Source organism: Cervus canadensis, chromosome 18 (assembly GCF_019320065.1).
Source record: "Cervus canadensis isolate Bull #8, Minnesota chromosome 18, ASM1932006v1, whole genome shotgun sequence".
Taxonomy (NCBI): domain Eukaryota; kingdom Metazoa; phylum Chordata; class Mammalia; order Artiodactyla; family Cervidae; genus Cervus; species Cervus canadensis.
This window is the reverse complement of record NC_057403.1, coordinates 46656139-46670684: the sequence shown is the minus strand read 5'-3', so window position 1 is coordinate 46670684 and position 14546 is coordinate 46656139. Positions and strand designations below refer to the sequence as shown.

Sequence of the window (14546 nt, the reverse complement as noted above, 5' to 3'; positions counted from 1 at the left end):
CAAGTTCAGCTTCAGTCCCGGGAGCCTGCAGCCTGGATGGTCCGTGCACCCGAGGGTACCCGAGGTGATAGACCCAGCCCCAAGACCTGCACCAGGCCCATGTCCTCGAGAATAACCTTCGCCTCCTTTCCCTTCCAGGCTGTTCCCCTGCGGCGCCACCGGACCCCTGACAGGTTTGTGCCCTGTCCCCTGCTTTCCTGGCCAAGTCCTGCCCCAGTCACCTCCTCCAGGCAGGCTGCCCTGATCAGCCTCTGTCCTGAACGGCAGCTCCACAAGGCTCAGCCTTGACTGCAGATTTCGCCCTAGCTTGGGTCAGAGTGTTTCTAGGAACCAGAACTTCACAGTGATTGAGTGCTTGCTGTATACTCACCCTGTGGTGGGGTCATTGGGATTGGTGTGAGGGATACCTGGGGTTTAGTGGAAGAGACTTTGGGCCGCTGCTGGGTGATGCTGTGTGATGCTGGGCCTTCACTTGCCCTCTCTGGGCCTTAGTGGGTCCAGCCTGACGCTCCTCCATCCTGCACGAGGCTCTGGGACCTCCTGCGGGCACCTGGGAACCCCACTTTGGGTGAGTCATCTCATCCACCCCCTTGCCTCTGGGGGAGTGGATATAGGTCCCCAGGCTGATGCTGCTGTGGGTATCTGATTCCAGAAGCACGTCCCCCAAGGGGCGCTCAGAGGATGACTCTTACGATGATGAGATGTTGTCAGCCATCGAGGGGCTCAGCTCTACCAGGTGAGGCTCTTGAGACCCCCCGCCTCCCTCAAGCAGGGACCATCTTCCTTGTGCCTCATGCCCAGGGGCTGTGTCCACCATGTGGCCATCTGAGGGTGGGCCCCTGTGCTCCGCCCCACCCCCCTCTCCCCTGAGGGTGGCCCCTGTCACCCCGCCCCGACTCCTCGAGGCTTCACCCCTTCCTGCTGTGTCTCCGCTCCACAGACCCTGCTGCTCCAAGTCTGATGACTTCTCCACCTTTGGGTCCATTTTCCTGGAGAAGGGCTTCGAGCGAGAGGTGAGGACCTCAGAGCAGCCCCAGGAAGGAGGGCTCCAAGGTCTGGGGGTGGGGGACAGGGGCAGCCAACACCCCCAGAAGGTCTGCTCCGGGAAGGTGTTGGGGAATCATCCAGCTGCCACCAGGGAGGGGTCAGGAGTCCATCCAGCCTGCTGGGGTCTCTGTTGGTCTCACCACTCTGCCTGCCATGCCTGGGAGTGGTTCGCCTACTGGGGTCTGGGAGGCTTTGCTCCCTACTTGCCAGACCTCACACAGTGGCTGACAGTGTTGACCTTTTTAGGAAAAAGCCCCAAACTTAGTATGGTTTGATGGGGCCCAACTGGTCCCTGCATCTGGCCGCTGTAATACCATGCTGTGTCCTGCTAGTGACCTTTTTATTTTTTTTTAAATTTGGCTGGGCTGTTCTTAGTGTGGAATGAAGCATCTTTAGTTTTTTGTTGAGGCATGCGAGATCTTTAGTTGTGGCATGTGGGATCTAGTTCCCTGACCAAGGATTGAACCCCGGTCCCCTGCATTGGGAAACAGAGTCTTAGCTACTGGACCACCAGGGAAGTCCCCATTCACTTATCTATTGAGGGCCTATGGGTTCTAGCAGCATCCAAGGCCCACACATGGTCATTCCACCCTCACCTGCTGGCCGAGGTGGGTGCTAGTACCCTTTTCACAGACTCTGAGGTTTGGAGCATCTTGGCCTCAGGTGTGGCCTGAGAGGGTGGCCCAGCCCATAGTGCCCTCATGCTGGGACCTCTCTGCCATTTCAGCCTCCAGGATCTCTTGGGGTCTCCCTGCGCGGGGAGCTTGGGGCCCGAAGGCAGGTGCGGTCACCAGGAGAGCCGTCTGGTGGCCTCCTGCTGCTGCAAGACCCAGACGGGCTGTCCGCTCCCTGAACCTTGGTTTGCTAACCTTCTGCAGGAGCCCCGCGGGCAGAGATCTGCCTGGTGTGGAGGGGCGGGCAGCACAGGGCCCCCCATCCAAGGGCTCAGGGCTCAGGCCTGGTTGTGCTTCTCAGTTTGGGGTGAGAACAGACCCACCGGTAGTACCTGTCACAGCAACTGCGGAGCTCACTTGGGCTATGGGATTTTCAGGGACCTGGGAAATAAAGTCAGAGACCCGAGCCAGGTAGGGGAAGGGAAGGGGTTGCCTCTGAATATAAAAGAGAATCTGCAAAATGGAAACAAATGAGAATGGTTTGCTCACGATGATGTAACAGCAGCACGGTGAAGTCACAGAGGCGGTGTAAGGGTGTTTTTTTAAAAAGATGTTTAACTGGAGCCAGGGTGGAGCTGGGAAGGGGTCAGGGCAAGTGGCTCTGTGGGTGGGGCCTCGGCTGCCCGACCGCCCCTCACAGTCTTCTGTCGCCCCCAGTACCGCCTGGCGCCCATCCCCCGGGTCCGCTACTACTTCGCTTGTGCCAGCCTCGTCTTCGTCTGCATCCTGCTCGTCCACATCTTGCTGTTGTCCAGGTCAGTCGGGGGCCGGGCCGGATGGTCAGGCCCACCAGGGTCAGGCGAGGAGGGCTGGGGACCCTGCAGATCCCATCAGGACACCTGTGAGAAGGGGCTGGCCGTGAGTAACTCGAGGCACTTTAGACCTCCGAGGTGCAGAAACCAGCCTGGGTGCAGTGGTCCCCATACCTGGAGTTGCCAACATTCAGTTTTTATTTTTTTTAAAAAAATTATTTATTTTAATTGGAGGCTAATTACTTTACAATACTGTGGTGGTTTTTGCCATACACTGACATGAATCAGCCACGGCAGTTTTTCGTTTTAATTGAAGGTGCTTGCTCTGTCAAGCTGCAGGCCTCCCCACTCCCACACGCCTCCCTCCTCCACAGTCACCGGTTATCTGCGTGACCCTGCAGGCATTTCAGTTTTCCTAGGTGTTTGGAGTTGTAGAAAGGGCCACGTCCTGAAATTGTAACTGCCACCGTCTGCCTCTTAGGTGTGGGAAATAGAGGCTCCGGGGTGGAGGGTGGGGCTCTGTTGATGGGAGCAGGGGCAGGGACAGGGGGCTGAGGTCACAGGGAGAGAGTCAGGTCCGCTCCTTGGTGGCCTCTGGAAGGGTGCTTAGGCCAAAGGCTCCACTAGGACTGTGGTTCAGGATGTGCTTAAGGAAGACGAAATAAGGAGCACGTTTGGGTGTGCTTATGTGCTTGCTGGGCAGGGGTGTAAAGGCTGTGTAACCACTTATTCCTTGTGTACTGGGCCCAGAAATGGGGTGCATTTGATCCTGGACTTGTGTGTTGTTCATGAGGCAGCCGGACCACGGTGTGCAGAGTCCCCCTTTGGCTGAGGTGCTGGGGGTGGGGAGCATGCCCTGGGCAGAGGGTCCCCTCAAACTTAGGTTTTTCCTTCTTTTCCAGGACGAAGACTCTGGCCGTGTCCTTTGGGCTGGTGGCCTGCATGCTGGGGCTGGTGCTCGTCTTGTGCTTCGCCGATGAGTTCTTGGTGAGCGGGTGGGCAGCCCCTGACGGAGCGCCGGCAGGGCCCAGCAGGTGTCGGGGCGGTGGTGGGATAAACCCCGGCCCCGAGCCCCGGCCCCTCCCCACGAGCTCTGCACCCCAGCCTGGAGGACAGTGCTGAGTGCCCTGGAGACTCCTCCCAGGATTCTCTTTCCTAGGTGCTAGTGGGCCCCACACGGCCATGGCTGTCCCAGCCCCAAGGGTGGGGATGTCCCTTCCGTCTGCTCACCACGTGTGTGCTGAGCTCCGGGCTGGACAGAGGCATAGCACTCCTGATCCCCGCTTGGAGCTCTCGGAAGCGCTCACTCTGCGCCTGGGCTGTGGGCCCCCTCCCCGGCCCGGCCCGGCCCCTCTGGGTGCTGCGGGTGTTCTGTGATGACACTGTGATTCCACAGAGGTGCTGCCCGGCCTGGGGGATGCTGCGAGCCATCGCCGAGAGCGTGGAGACGCAGCCCCTGCTTCGGGTGTCCCTGGCCGTCCTGACCATCGGCAGCCTGCTGGTCATCGCCGTCATCAACCTGGTGGGTGCTGTGGCCGGGGCTGGTGGGCCTGGCCAGCACCCCTCGGGCTGAGCACACTTCCGGGGAGGAGGGAGCCAGTCTTCGACCCTGGGAACCTCTAGGCCCTAGAATCTCATAATCCTGTTGCCTAAAAGCAGCATCTGGTGTGGCCACATCCACAGCCTGGTGGGCCGGGCCTGTGGCAGTCCCCGTGGCGGCTCTGAGGTCCTCAGCCTGCATTGGTCCCCCGAGGACTCGGGGGCCCCCAGAGCGCTCACCTGGCCACTGCAGTGTCCTTGACGTCCTGGTCTTTCTCCAGCCCCCGAGGAGGTCCTGACTCAGCCTCTCGGAGACCCCGGTCTCCTCACTGGGGTCAAGCTGCCCTGGGCATGCGCTGGGGGGCACGCAGGCCCCCCTTGGCGGGTTGGCTCACATGCTTCGTGCTCAGACGGCACTCGTCCTGGCCAGTCCTGCCTGTCCCCACATCTAGAGTCGGCATCTCCCCCGGCGACCTCCGTGTCCCCTGCACTCGGGACTCTGTGACCGCCTCCCTCAGCATCACCCGGGGAGAAGGGGACTGAAAACGTCACTCCCAGCTTCTCCCCGAGTCAGCCCCGGGGGCTCTGGGGCAGGATCCACATGCCTTGCTTTGACTCCCTTCCCCTGCAGTGGAGCTGCGGCTGCGGTGGGAGGTTGGGGTGCCGTGCCCCTGGGCTGGGCTTAGAGCCGTGCCTGGCAGGAGATGCTCACTGTGCCTGCGGAGCCCTGAGCCCTGCCCTCTGCGCCCAGCCCTGCGTGGCCTGAGCAGACCCTGGGTCGCCCCCAGACCACCTCTCACAGGACCTTTGTCTTGTCTGTAGCCGCTGATGACCTGCCCGGACCGGGGGCTGTCTGTCGGGAACGAGACAGGCCTGAGTGCTGTGAGCAGCTGGCAGAGGACCCCGTGCTGGCTCCTCCCGGTGAGCGTGCCCCTCCGGGTGCCCCGAGCCCTCACTCGGATTTTCCCTGCACGCTGAGTGTGCTGAGCTCTGGAGCCCTTGGGCTCTCCCAGGAGAGGCGGGAAGGCAGGCAGAGCAGGGGGTCTGGGCGCTGGCGGTTGTCCTCCACCACGCCCGCCATGATCTCTCTTCGTGGGCGGGGACTTGGCGTGGGGAGGGTGACGGGTTTGCTTCAGAGGTGGAGGAGCCAGGGCCGGGCCCAGGCGGGCTGACACCAGAGGCCATGCCTGGAGTGCCCTCCTGGACAGAGTGAGGGCGGTGGGACTTGAGGGGGATGGTGGGGGACTCGAGCTGGTCTCTGAAGGGCAGAGGTCATGGGTCGGCAGGGAGATAGGAGGTGGGACAGAGAGGAAAAGCCGAGCCAGGTGTTGGGCACAGTAGGTTTCAGGGGGTTGTGTCACAGGGAGGAGGGGGGAGGGCTGGGAGATGAAGACAGAGGTAGGCTAGATCCAGCTCTGGGCAGAGCACAAGGGCCAGGGTGAGCAGCTCCGTTTATGCTGGGGACACTGGGGAGCCACAGCATGATCTTGAGCAGGAGACTGACATGGGCAGAGAGGCACTTCGGGAGGGACCAGCTCATGGCAGAACTCAAGACCTTGTCACGGCCACGTGGCACTGGCATTTTCATTGACTACATTTTTTTTCCTTTTAAATGAGTTCATTGGCTGTAAGTGGAAGTAAACTTATGCTAAAAACAATATATTATAGAAAGTTTTAGGTTCCATTGCCGGCTCCTTGTTAAGGGAGGCAGGAGAGTGATGCTGAAGACATGCTGGTTCTTCATGGATTCCCCTATGGCTCAAGGTGTCCCTCCCTCTGGCGACCTTTGGTCCGGGAGGTCCCTCTTGGTGACGGGAGGTAGGGTGACCGACATCCCTGTCTCCCCAGTGTTACACCTGCAGCTGCATCCTGGCCTTCATCGCCTGCTCTGTCTTCCTGCGGATGAGCCTGGAGCTGAAGGTCGTGCTGCTGACTGTGGCCTTGGTGGCCTACCTGGTCCTCTTCAACGTCTCCCCGAGCTGGCAGTGGGACTGCTGTGACCACAGCCTGGGCAACCTCACCGGGACCAACGGCACCCTCAGGTGAGGCCCCGTCCCTCACTCAGGACCCCCCGCCCACTGCCCGTCCTGACTGTGGCCCGCTGCAGCGCCCTTTGCTTTGTCTCCGTGATATTTCACGCTTGGGGGCTTTTGCATCTACAGTCCCCCATGGACCAGAGAGCTTGTGGGCTGGCCTGGCAGGGGAAGTGATGGCCCTGGGTCTGCGGCACTCAGGACTGAATGTGACTCATCAGCAGGGGGTGTGTCCCCGGTCCCCAGAGGCCAGCGGGTCATCCTGTCTCTAGGCCAGTCTGGGGTGGGAGGTGGAGGCTGCAGCCCTTAGCCCAGCGCCCGGCTCTGAGCCGTGTCCTGGGTCAGAGTTCTGCAGAGAGCGGCCGTCCCTGGTCTGTTCCCAGACACACGGGAGGGGCTACCGTGTGCCTGCTTCTGGGGCTGGGGGCTCAGGTGGGTCGAGGAGAGAGACCCGGCTGCCTTGAACTAAAAGGCAGAAAGCGGGGGACCCAGAACAAGGTCTGCTCCTACGGGCCTGGCTGGCACCTGCGACTCCTTCCGCAAGCCCTGCTCACCTTGAGCGTGGGCTGCCTTTGGCTGCCCCCCACCCGCCTACAGTGCTTGACTTTGCCATGGCCTTCCCTGTGACCAGGTGTCAGCTCTGATGTCACCTCCCCGTCAGCCTCCCCTGTACCTCCCCCTTTCCTTTACAACCTGGAGCACCTTGTTCGCCAGCCATGACACATGGGCTCTGAGGGCAGCACCCTTCCATCTCGCTCACTTTCCCAGGGGCTAGCCCTGGGTCTGGGCCCGTACTTGTGGGGGCTTCCGGGGGAAGTGGAGGTGACATCTGCTTTTCTTCCTCGTGTTTAGCGGCTCCTCCTCCTGTTCGTGGCATCTGAAGACGATGATCAATTTCTACCTGGTCTTGTTCTATACCACCCTCATCATGCTCTCCAGACAGGTGCAGCCCGGGAGGCCCCTCTGCTTGGAGAGAGGCTGGGGGTGGGGTGGGAGCGGCCTCAGACTTGGAGCCACTCACAAGATGCAGTCTTTTCATGGCATCCTGCTCCTGAGGTCACAGGTCCTAAGCGTCCTTACTTTTCATCAGGACTCGAGTGACATTTAATCATGTGGCTCACTTGAGGATTGTAAGTCTTGGCTGACGGGGGTTTCAAGGCCACCGCAGGGCAGCTCTTGAGTCGGAGACCTCAGCCAGGGGCACAGGGTGGCTCCATAGCCCCTGGGGTTACGAGTGTGCTCTGCCCTCTGCCCTCGCTCACTGCGGCCAGGACATGGATGTCCCCCTGTCCACAGATTGACTATTACTGCCGCCTGGACTGTCTGTGGAAGAAGAAGTTCAAGAAGGAACATGAGGAGTTTGAAACCATGGAGAACGTGAACCGCCTTCTTCTAGAGAATGTCCTGCCCGCGCACGTGGCCGCCCACTTCATCGGTGACAAGTTAAACGAGGTGGGGACAAGAAGGGACTAGTCACTCGGGCAGGGAGCCCGGAGGCACAGGTGTGGTTCCTGGAGGGAGGGTGATTTCCGCAGTTGGTCTCCATGGCACTTGGCCTCACCGATGCTCCCAGGAGACTGTGTGTGGCATTAGCTGTAAGAAAACAGCCTTCAGAGTCGAGACCTGCGTTCAGGTCTCACTACCCTGGGCCTTGATTTTCACATCTATAAAGTGGGGCTGATAGTACTTGGCTGGCAGAATTGTTGAAAGGAACACATGTCCAGCTATTTGTAATGTGGACCATCTGCTGATGAAAACACGCATTTCTACCAGTTCTGTGCAGCAGTTTCCTATCAATGGAAACTCAGGCCCAGCGAGCAGAGAACCCAGGCCTCCTGACTGGTACCATCTATACCTGGGGGTTCTCAACCCCAGCTGTGCAGACCCAGGGGACCTAAAGGAGCCCCAAACCAACCTGAGTCCCACCCTCCTCAACAAACTGATCTAGAGCCTCCTGTTCCATCATGGTCCCCAGTTGAGTCTCATGTGGCCGGGTGGAGAACCGCTGCTCAGCCCCTCCTGTCCCCCCTGCCCCCCAACACCTGCTCCTGGAGTGTGAGGCGGAATCGCCGCCCTGCCCGAAGGAGGCCGGGTGGCCATGGGGTCCTGTCTCCCCTCGCCCGACCCAGGACTGGTACCATCAGTCCTACGACTGTGTCTGCGTCATGTTTGCGTCGGTGCCGGACTTCAAAGTATTCTACACGGAGTGCGACGTCAACAAGGAAGGGCTGGAGTGCCTGCGCCTGCTCAACGAGATCATCGCCGACTTTGACGAGGTAAAAGGCCTCCCTGGAGCCTGCAGAGGGCGGGGCGGGGCCCGGGGCGCCCCAGGCCCCGCTAACACTGGGCTGCGGCTCCCTTGGGGGGAACACACGTCACACAAATTATGACAGGTACACACACATTTGCCTTTTTTGTCTCTTCAGCATGTAATGTGTTATCGTCTCTGATTGGCAGCTTGCTTAGATTTAGGTTGTAGAACTATTTCATTTCTTGCTTAGCCTGTGCTGGCAGTCTGTTTCGGAGTTAGTCACTCAGTTTGGGCTTAAGTCTTAGCTGCAAATAATCCGCATGCCTCTGTAGACTGTTGAGTGGGGTGTTTGCATCTTAGGAGGAATGAGACCGGGCTTCCCTGACGGCTCAGACAGTAAAGAATCTGCCTGCAATGCGGGGGACCTGGGTTCGATCCCTGGGTTGGGAAGGTCCCTTGGAGGAGGGCATAGCAACCCACTCCAGTATTCTTGCCTGGAGAATCCCCAGGGATAGAGGAGCCTGGTGGGCCCAGTCTGTGGGGTGGCAAAGAGTCAGACACGACTGAGCGATGGAGCACAGGGGAATGAGACCAGATGAGAATGGAAAAGACAAGCAGTGTCAGGGAACAAAGGGGCGGGAGAGGACCAGGGGCTGTCCCCACCTGTAGGGAGTGTGAGCTCAGAGGGCGAAGGCCAGCGGGAGAAACGTCTGCGTTAGCAGTGGTGGTGGGAGAGGACCCTACCCCCTTCTCAGTATCGGGGACAGGCCCAGGCTGCAGCCCTCTTGCATGGCCCTGCTTCCCTTCGTCCTGCAGCTGCTGTTAAAGCCGAAATTCAGTGGTGTGGAGAAGATCAAGACCATCGGCAGCACGTACATGGCCGCCGCGGGGCTCAGCATCCCCTCGGGGCCTGAGAACCAGGTACTCAGCCAATCTGCTGGTCTCACGCTGCAGCCCCAAACCAGGGGAAAGTGAGCACAGTCCTAGACCGACACGTACTTGAAGGGGCACCTCTCCACACCCCCTCCTTTGAGGCAGGGGCAGAGGAGCTCATGGCTCAGCCTGAGAGAGGACTTGGTGGAGGGGTCGGGACGGGGCCCCTCGCCAGGAGGGAGTTTAAGTGGGTGCGCGGGTCCTGGACGCCCTGTGGAGGAGGCTCGGTCGGTACAGCTCTGCCCAGCAGCGGTCCCCCGTGGCTGGCACGCGGTGCTCCCCGGGTCAGGGTGCTCCGGAGGCGGGAGGACGCGGCCCCGTGTGCAGCGCTCTGTCCCACAGGACCTGGAGCGGCAGCACGCCCACATCGGCATCATGGTGGAGTTCAGCACTGCCCTGATGAGCAAGCTGGACGGCATCAACCGGCACTCCTTCAACTCCTTTCGCCTCCGAGTCGGTGAGGCCCGGGGAAGGCGGGCTGGGCCCCGGCTCAGGGCAGGTCTGTGCAGCCCTGCCTCCTGGCAACCCCACTCTCAGTCGGGTGTATGCTGCCATCTGTTATGAAAAACTTTAGAAATCCCTCTCTGATCTTACAACCCCGTGATTGGGCAATTATTCTTTCCTTGTGTACTACTTTTCTTTGAAGGTTTTAAGTAAACAGGGATATATATTACCATGGGGAATCCCCGGGTGTAAACAGGTGACCTTGAGTATCCCGAAAACAAAGCAAAATTATTAACCTAAGTAGTCACCAATAGCTAATACAGTCAGTGCTCAAAGCCCATTTACTGTTTAAGAGGTGATTAGCAGATATAGATACAGTAAAGCATCTGCCTGCAATGCAGGAGACCCGGGTTCGATCCCTGGGTCGGGAAGATCCCTTGAAGAAGGAAATGGCAACCCACTCTAGTAGTCTTGCCTGGAGAATCCCATGGACAGAGGAGCCTGGCGGGCTACAGTCCATGGGGGCACAAAGAGTCAGACACGACTGAGTGACGAACACACAGCAGATACAGGAAGTGTTAACACTGGACTCAGGCTCCACATCCAGTCAAGTCTGAAAAGGAACTGCCCGGGGAGCCCTCCCCTCACATCCCAAGTACCATCTCCTGTCCCAGACACAGGAAGCACCATCCCTACCTTCATTTTAGTGCTTTTGGCAACGCTTTCTGTGGTAGCTGGGTGGATTCTGTAGCCCTGTAAGCTGGAGGCTCTGTCTCTATGATCTGCCAACTGCAAACATCTTTAGGCATAAACCATGGGCCTGTGATTGCTGGAGTGATCGGGGCACGAAAACCTCAGTACGACATCTGGGGAAACACGGTCAATGTTGCCAGTCGAATGGAGAGCACTGGAGAACTTGGAAAAATCCAGGTAAGTGCTCACTGGCGAGACCTGTGCCCAGGGGAGGGAGGGAGCCTGGGCTGTCAGACGCCCAGGGGGTCCTAGCCGCCACATTCTGGAGGGAGACCCGGCCCTGTCGGCCAGTCTCTCTTTGTCCCTGCCTCAGCAGGCCTGCCTCCTCTGAGGACTTCAGCTTCTTTCCTTTTCAGGTTACTGAAGAGACGTGTACCATCCTCCAGGGACTAGGGTATTCCTGTGAGTGCCGCGGGCTGATCAACGTCAAAGGCAAAGGTGAACTGAGGACTTACTTTGTCTGTACGGATACTGCCAAGTTCCAAGGGCTGGGGTTGAACTGAGGGCTTTTGGTAGGTGCCAAACATGCCGGAAACCCATCTCCTTCCCTGAAGCAAGCCAGGCGGAAGGCCCAGCCCCACGCCAGGCACAAAGGCAGTCCGAGGGATTGGTCACCACCACCTGCGCAGGTGGCTCCCTGGACGTGCACTAGAGGACCTGTCAGCTTGGGGCGACCACCCGGCCTCACACACAGGCAGCCAGAACCTCTGTGCTGTCCGAGTCTGCGCGTGGCCTCCAGCCCGGCAGGGAACAGCTCATCTGTGGGCTGTGCACTCATCCCGCAGGTGCTGTGGACGAGACCTTGGAGCGTGACCTGGAGACCTCCCGCCCCGCGGCCTGTGAGCTGCACGTGGGGAACGTGTCTTTTCTTGTCCAGGATGGGTGGGAACTCCTTTCTCCCCAGCATACCAGCTACAAGAGTGCATACTTCTCATATAGGCATTCTGGTAAATGGAGTTAAAAGACTGTTTTACATCTACAAATGGGTTCAAACAATAGGGAGAAAGCCCCACAGTGGACACTTCTTACTTCTTATCCTCTTTGGCATGTGTCTGTTTAAAAATGGAGACATTATTAATGGAGGTGTCACCCTCTAAATGGCTTCTGAGACGATAGATAAATTCTCTTCCCTCCAGTATAGGCTCTTTCTTGGTAACCACGGCACGCAGGTGGGACCACTGTCCCGTGTGAGCTCACGGGATCAGCTCAGCCGTGGGCTGGCGCTCCAAGGAACGTGGCTCACCACAGGAAGGCAACGAGTGGCATATAGCCTTGGCTTGAATCAGACAACTTTGAAGCCATAACTGAGATTAGGTTTAATGAGCAAAAAGCCTAGAAAATAAGGCATCAGCTCTCAGCCGTTCCTTGACTCCTCATGCATTGCCGAGCGCCCCCTGCAACCTTGCAGTCTGTCTTAGCTTTATTATTGGAAAGGAGTGGAGTCTGTGTGAGCGAACCTGACAGGCTGTAGTCCTCCCCTTCAGTCCTCACAGCTAGCTCTGAAGAGGACGTACTCAGCGTCAACATGTGCAGAGGCTCCCGGATCTGGGAAGCCAGGCCTCTCACAAACAAGTGCTTGGATGTTCTGAGCTGACTGAATCCAGGCAAGTGAAAAAGCCAGGTTTGTGAGGTGTGGTGTCTTATAGCACATCAGCTCCGAAAGAATCGAAAGATGTCAACCTGTGTTATACCGTGAGGAAAGAACAAACTGCCCATTCCCTTTTCTGAACTGACTTCACTGCGTCATTACCAGAGTATCTCCAGGGTTTCTAATACAGCTGAACTTCACCATATAGCAGGAATTCTGGCCAGAAGTCATCCATGAACTCCCCTGAAATTATACAGAAAATTCTGCATACGTGAGGCTTCAGAAGATGACACGACCTTGCAGACAGGTGACCAAGCAGCCGAGTTTGCCTGGGACGGGGGCTGTGGCGTGAGACAGCACCCCAGCCGCGGCAGGGAGGGGACTGGAGCCGAACCTGCTGCTGGCCCGTGCTGCGTCCTGGGGCCTGGGTGGGCTAGTGGCAGCTCTGATGCATCGCGTGAAACTGGAACAAGTAGGAATAAATCACAAGAACTTGCTGTCCTAAAGGAATTTCATGGTGAAAATGCTAGTAAGGGGAATAAACCTTACTTAAGTTGCCTTTTTTACATACCAATTCTTCATCTAAGTACTATGCTGAAATCTATACCCTTAAAATCAGGAGTGACTGGGCTTTCCTGGGAAATCATGAAGGTTCTGTCACTAATCCAGTGTAGACACACATCAGTATGCTGGGCCTCTCTGAGGTGGATAGGCTTCTGCTCTTGCAATATACAAATTACTTTTTTCCTCCAGCAAAGAAATCCCAATTAGGAGTTTAAAAAATAATTGGTTACCATTTATGTATTTTTCTTTCACTGTGCTCAGATAATAAGTTTTGAATTTTTGACATTCAGATCATAGTGTATAACTGACCATAAAGATCACTTAGTTATTTTTTATAAATCCGTTTTCCAATTACCAAGTCATTTGTTCACAGGTGTCACTTTGCTTTATGACAAGACAAATGTCTTTCCTAACACTGACCTTCTCTGTGGGTCGGGGACATGCTTCATATCTCTACTAAGGTGGCCTCACTGATGCTAGTAACGTTTTCTGGTTTCCTTAAGAAAATTTACTAACAGAAAAGATCATTAACCACTGTATACATTGTGTATATGTATAGAAATATACTTTGAGAAAGTACATGGAAGAACTAGGGGTTATTCTATATACTGAATATTTATAGATCTGTAACATTTGTTTCAAAATGTTATATTTCACTTTTATATAGTACCAGTGTTTCTCTTTTCTTTAGCTTTTCATAGATTAAATCGGCAATCTGGAAAACCTGACTGTCCTGGAGTGTTTCGAATTTAAATGTTTTCTTGGTCTTTGGGAACTACTTGGCTAAATAGATCGAAAGTTTTAAGAGTTGGTTGCTGCCTGAATTGTCTTTGAGAGACAAAACTCTAAAAAGACTTGATAAATACATATTTGAAAGGATTCTTTAATTCTTCTGGCATATGATTTCAAGTATGTTTTTGAAAGATTAGGTCATCTTAACTCTCTTGAGAGATTCAATTTTCCTTCACCCTACTTGTTAAATGTTAGTTTTCAAAGTCAAGAAAATAATAAAATAGCTTCCAGCCTGGGTGTTTTGCAGAAGGGCTCCATGCAGTCTGAGTAGGGTCTTAAACCTAATTTGTTCCCTGAACTAGGTCACAGTCTAATGCCTGGTCACAGAAGAGGACCACGTAGCATTTCCTACTTAAATAATTAAACTGCTCAGGAACTTAACCTTTGCCTTTCAGATAAAAGTACATGAGTATCAGTTTAGGGGACATGGCAGAGGTGCAGGAACCTGCTGAGAAACAGTAAATAGAAACACCAACTTTCCTTTAGCTTGGTGATTTCCTTCACATATTCATGGACAATTTCGTTTGTATCCTGTTTGGCTTGTCCTTTTATTATCCTGGGAAAACCTCTCTACAAATGGCAAAAATAAACCAAAAAGGAACACCAGACGGGTCAGTGCTATGGAACTCCTGACACGGTTTTTATTTTTTCTTGCTTTTGTGGTGGGAAGCCCTGGTCCTTCCACATAAGGACATCGTCCCCAACAGGTAAACGGGGGACACACTAGTAAATTCTAAAGTTGAATTTGTTTTCATGGTATAACAATGGGAATCTCACTGGATGGAAATTTTAAAGAAGAGTTTCTCAGTCATGGTCCTGCCCATGAAACATAAGGAAGCAGCACTTTCTCTCTCTGCAAGAACTTTGTCTAGGTCCACTCCCACCCACTTTCTGCTTGGTATTCCAACCGGTCCAAATCATTCCTTCCTCACAAGGCCACTTTTTGAATAAATCCTCGAAGTGAAATCTGCTAAGTCAGAAACCATTTGGTTATAATTACCTTAATGAGAAGTAAGGCAACTACGGGAAAATGAGGGATTTCAATGATTTGGGCAACTTTTTACTGGATGGTCAGGAAAAAGGCTGTTTTATTCTCCAAGCTTTTCTCTCTCACTTCATCCTCAGACTCAGCCCCAGGGAAAGGTGAAGGGGTAACTCTGATATGTACAATACAGC

The 14546-nt window shown here is 55.6% G+C and overlaps 1 protein-coding gene across 6 annotated transcripts in view; it reads left to right on the top strand.

Annotated features, from left to right (window-relative positions):
- Positions 1-13457, top strand: part of ADCY7 (adenylate cyclase 7) — a 61779-nt gene extending 48322 nt beyond the window's left edge. For all 6 annotated transcript variants that reach the window (XM_043437657.1, XM_043437654.1, XM_043437653.1 and 3 more), the window contains exons 12-26: positions 139-173; positions 653-736; positions 941-1013; positions 2379-2476; positions 3376-3460; positions 3870-3995; positions 4835-4933; positions 5861-6054; positions 6898-6988; positions 7342-7497; positions 8175-8321; positions 9113-9217; positions 9572-9686; positions 10479-10603; positions 10783-13457. In XM_043437657.1, coding sequence (XP_043293592.1) covers positions 139-173; positions 653-736; positions 941-1013; positions 2379-2476; positions 3376-3460; positions 3870-3995; positions 4835-4933; positions 5861-6054; positions 6898-6988; positions 7342-7497; positions 8175-8321; positions 9113-9217; positions 9572-9686; positions 10479-10603; positions 10783-10929 — 1680 coding nt within the window. In that variant the 3' untranslated portion in view covers positions 10930-13457. The remainder of the gene's footprint in view (positions 1-138; positions 174-652; positions 737-940; positions 1014-2378; positions 2477-3375; positions 3461-3869; positions 3996-4834; positions 4934-5860; positions 6055-6897; positions 6989-7341; positions 7498-8174; positions 8322-9112; positions 9218-9571; positions 9687-10478; positions 10604-10782) is intronic.
- The last annotated feature ends 1089 nt before the right edge of the window (positions 13458-14546 follow it).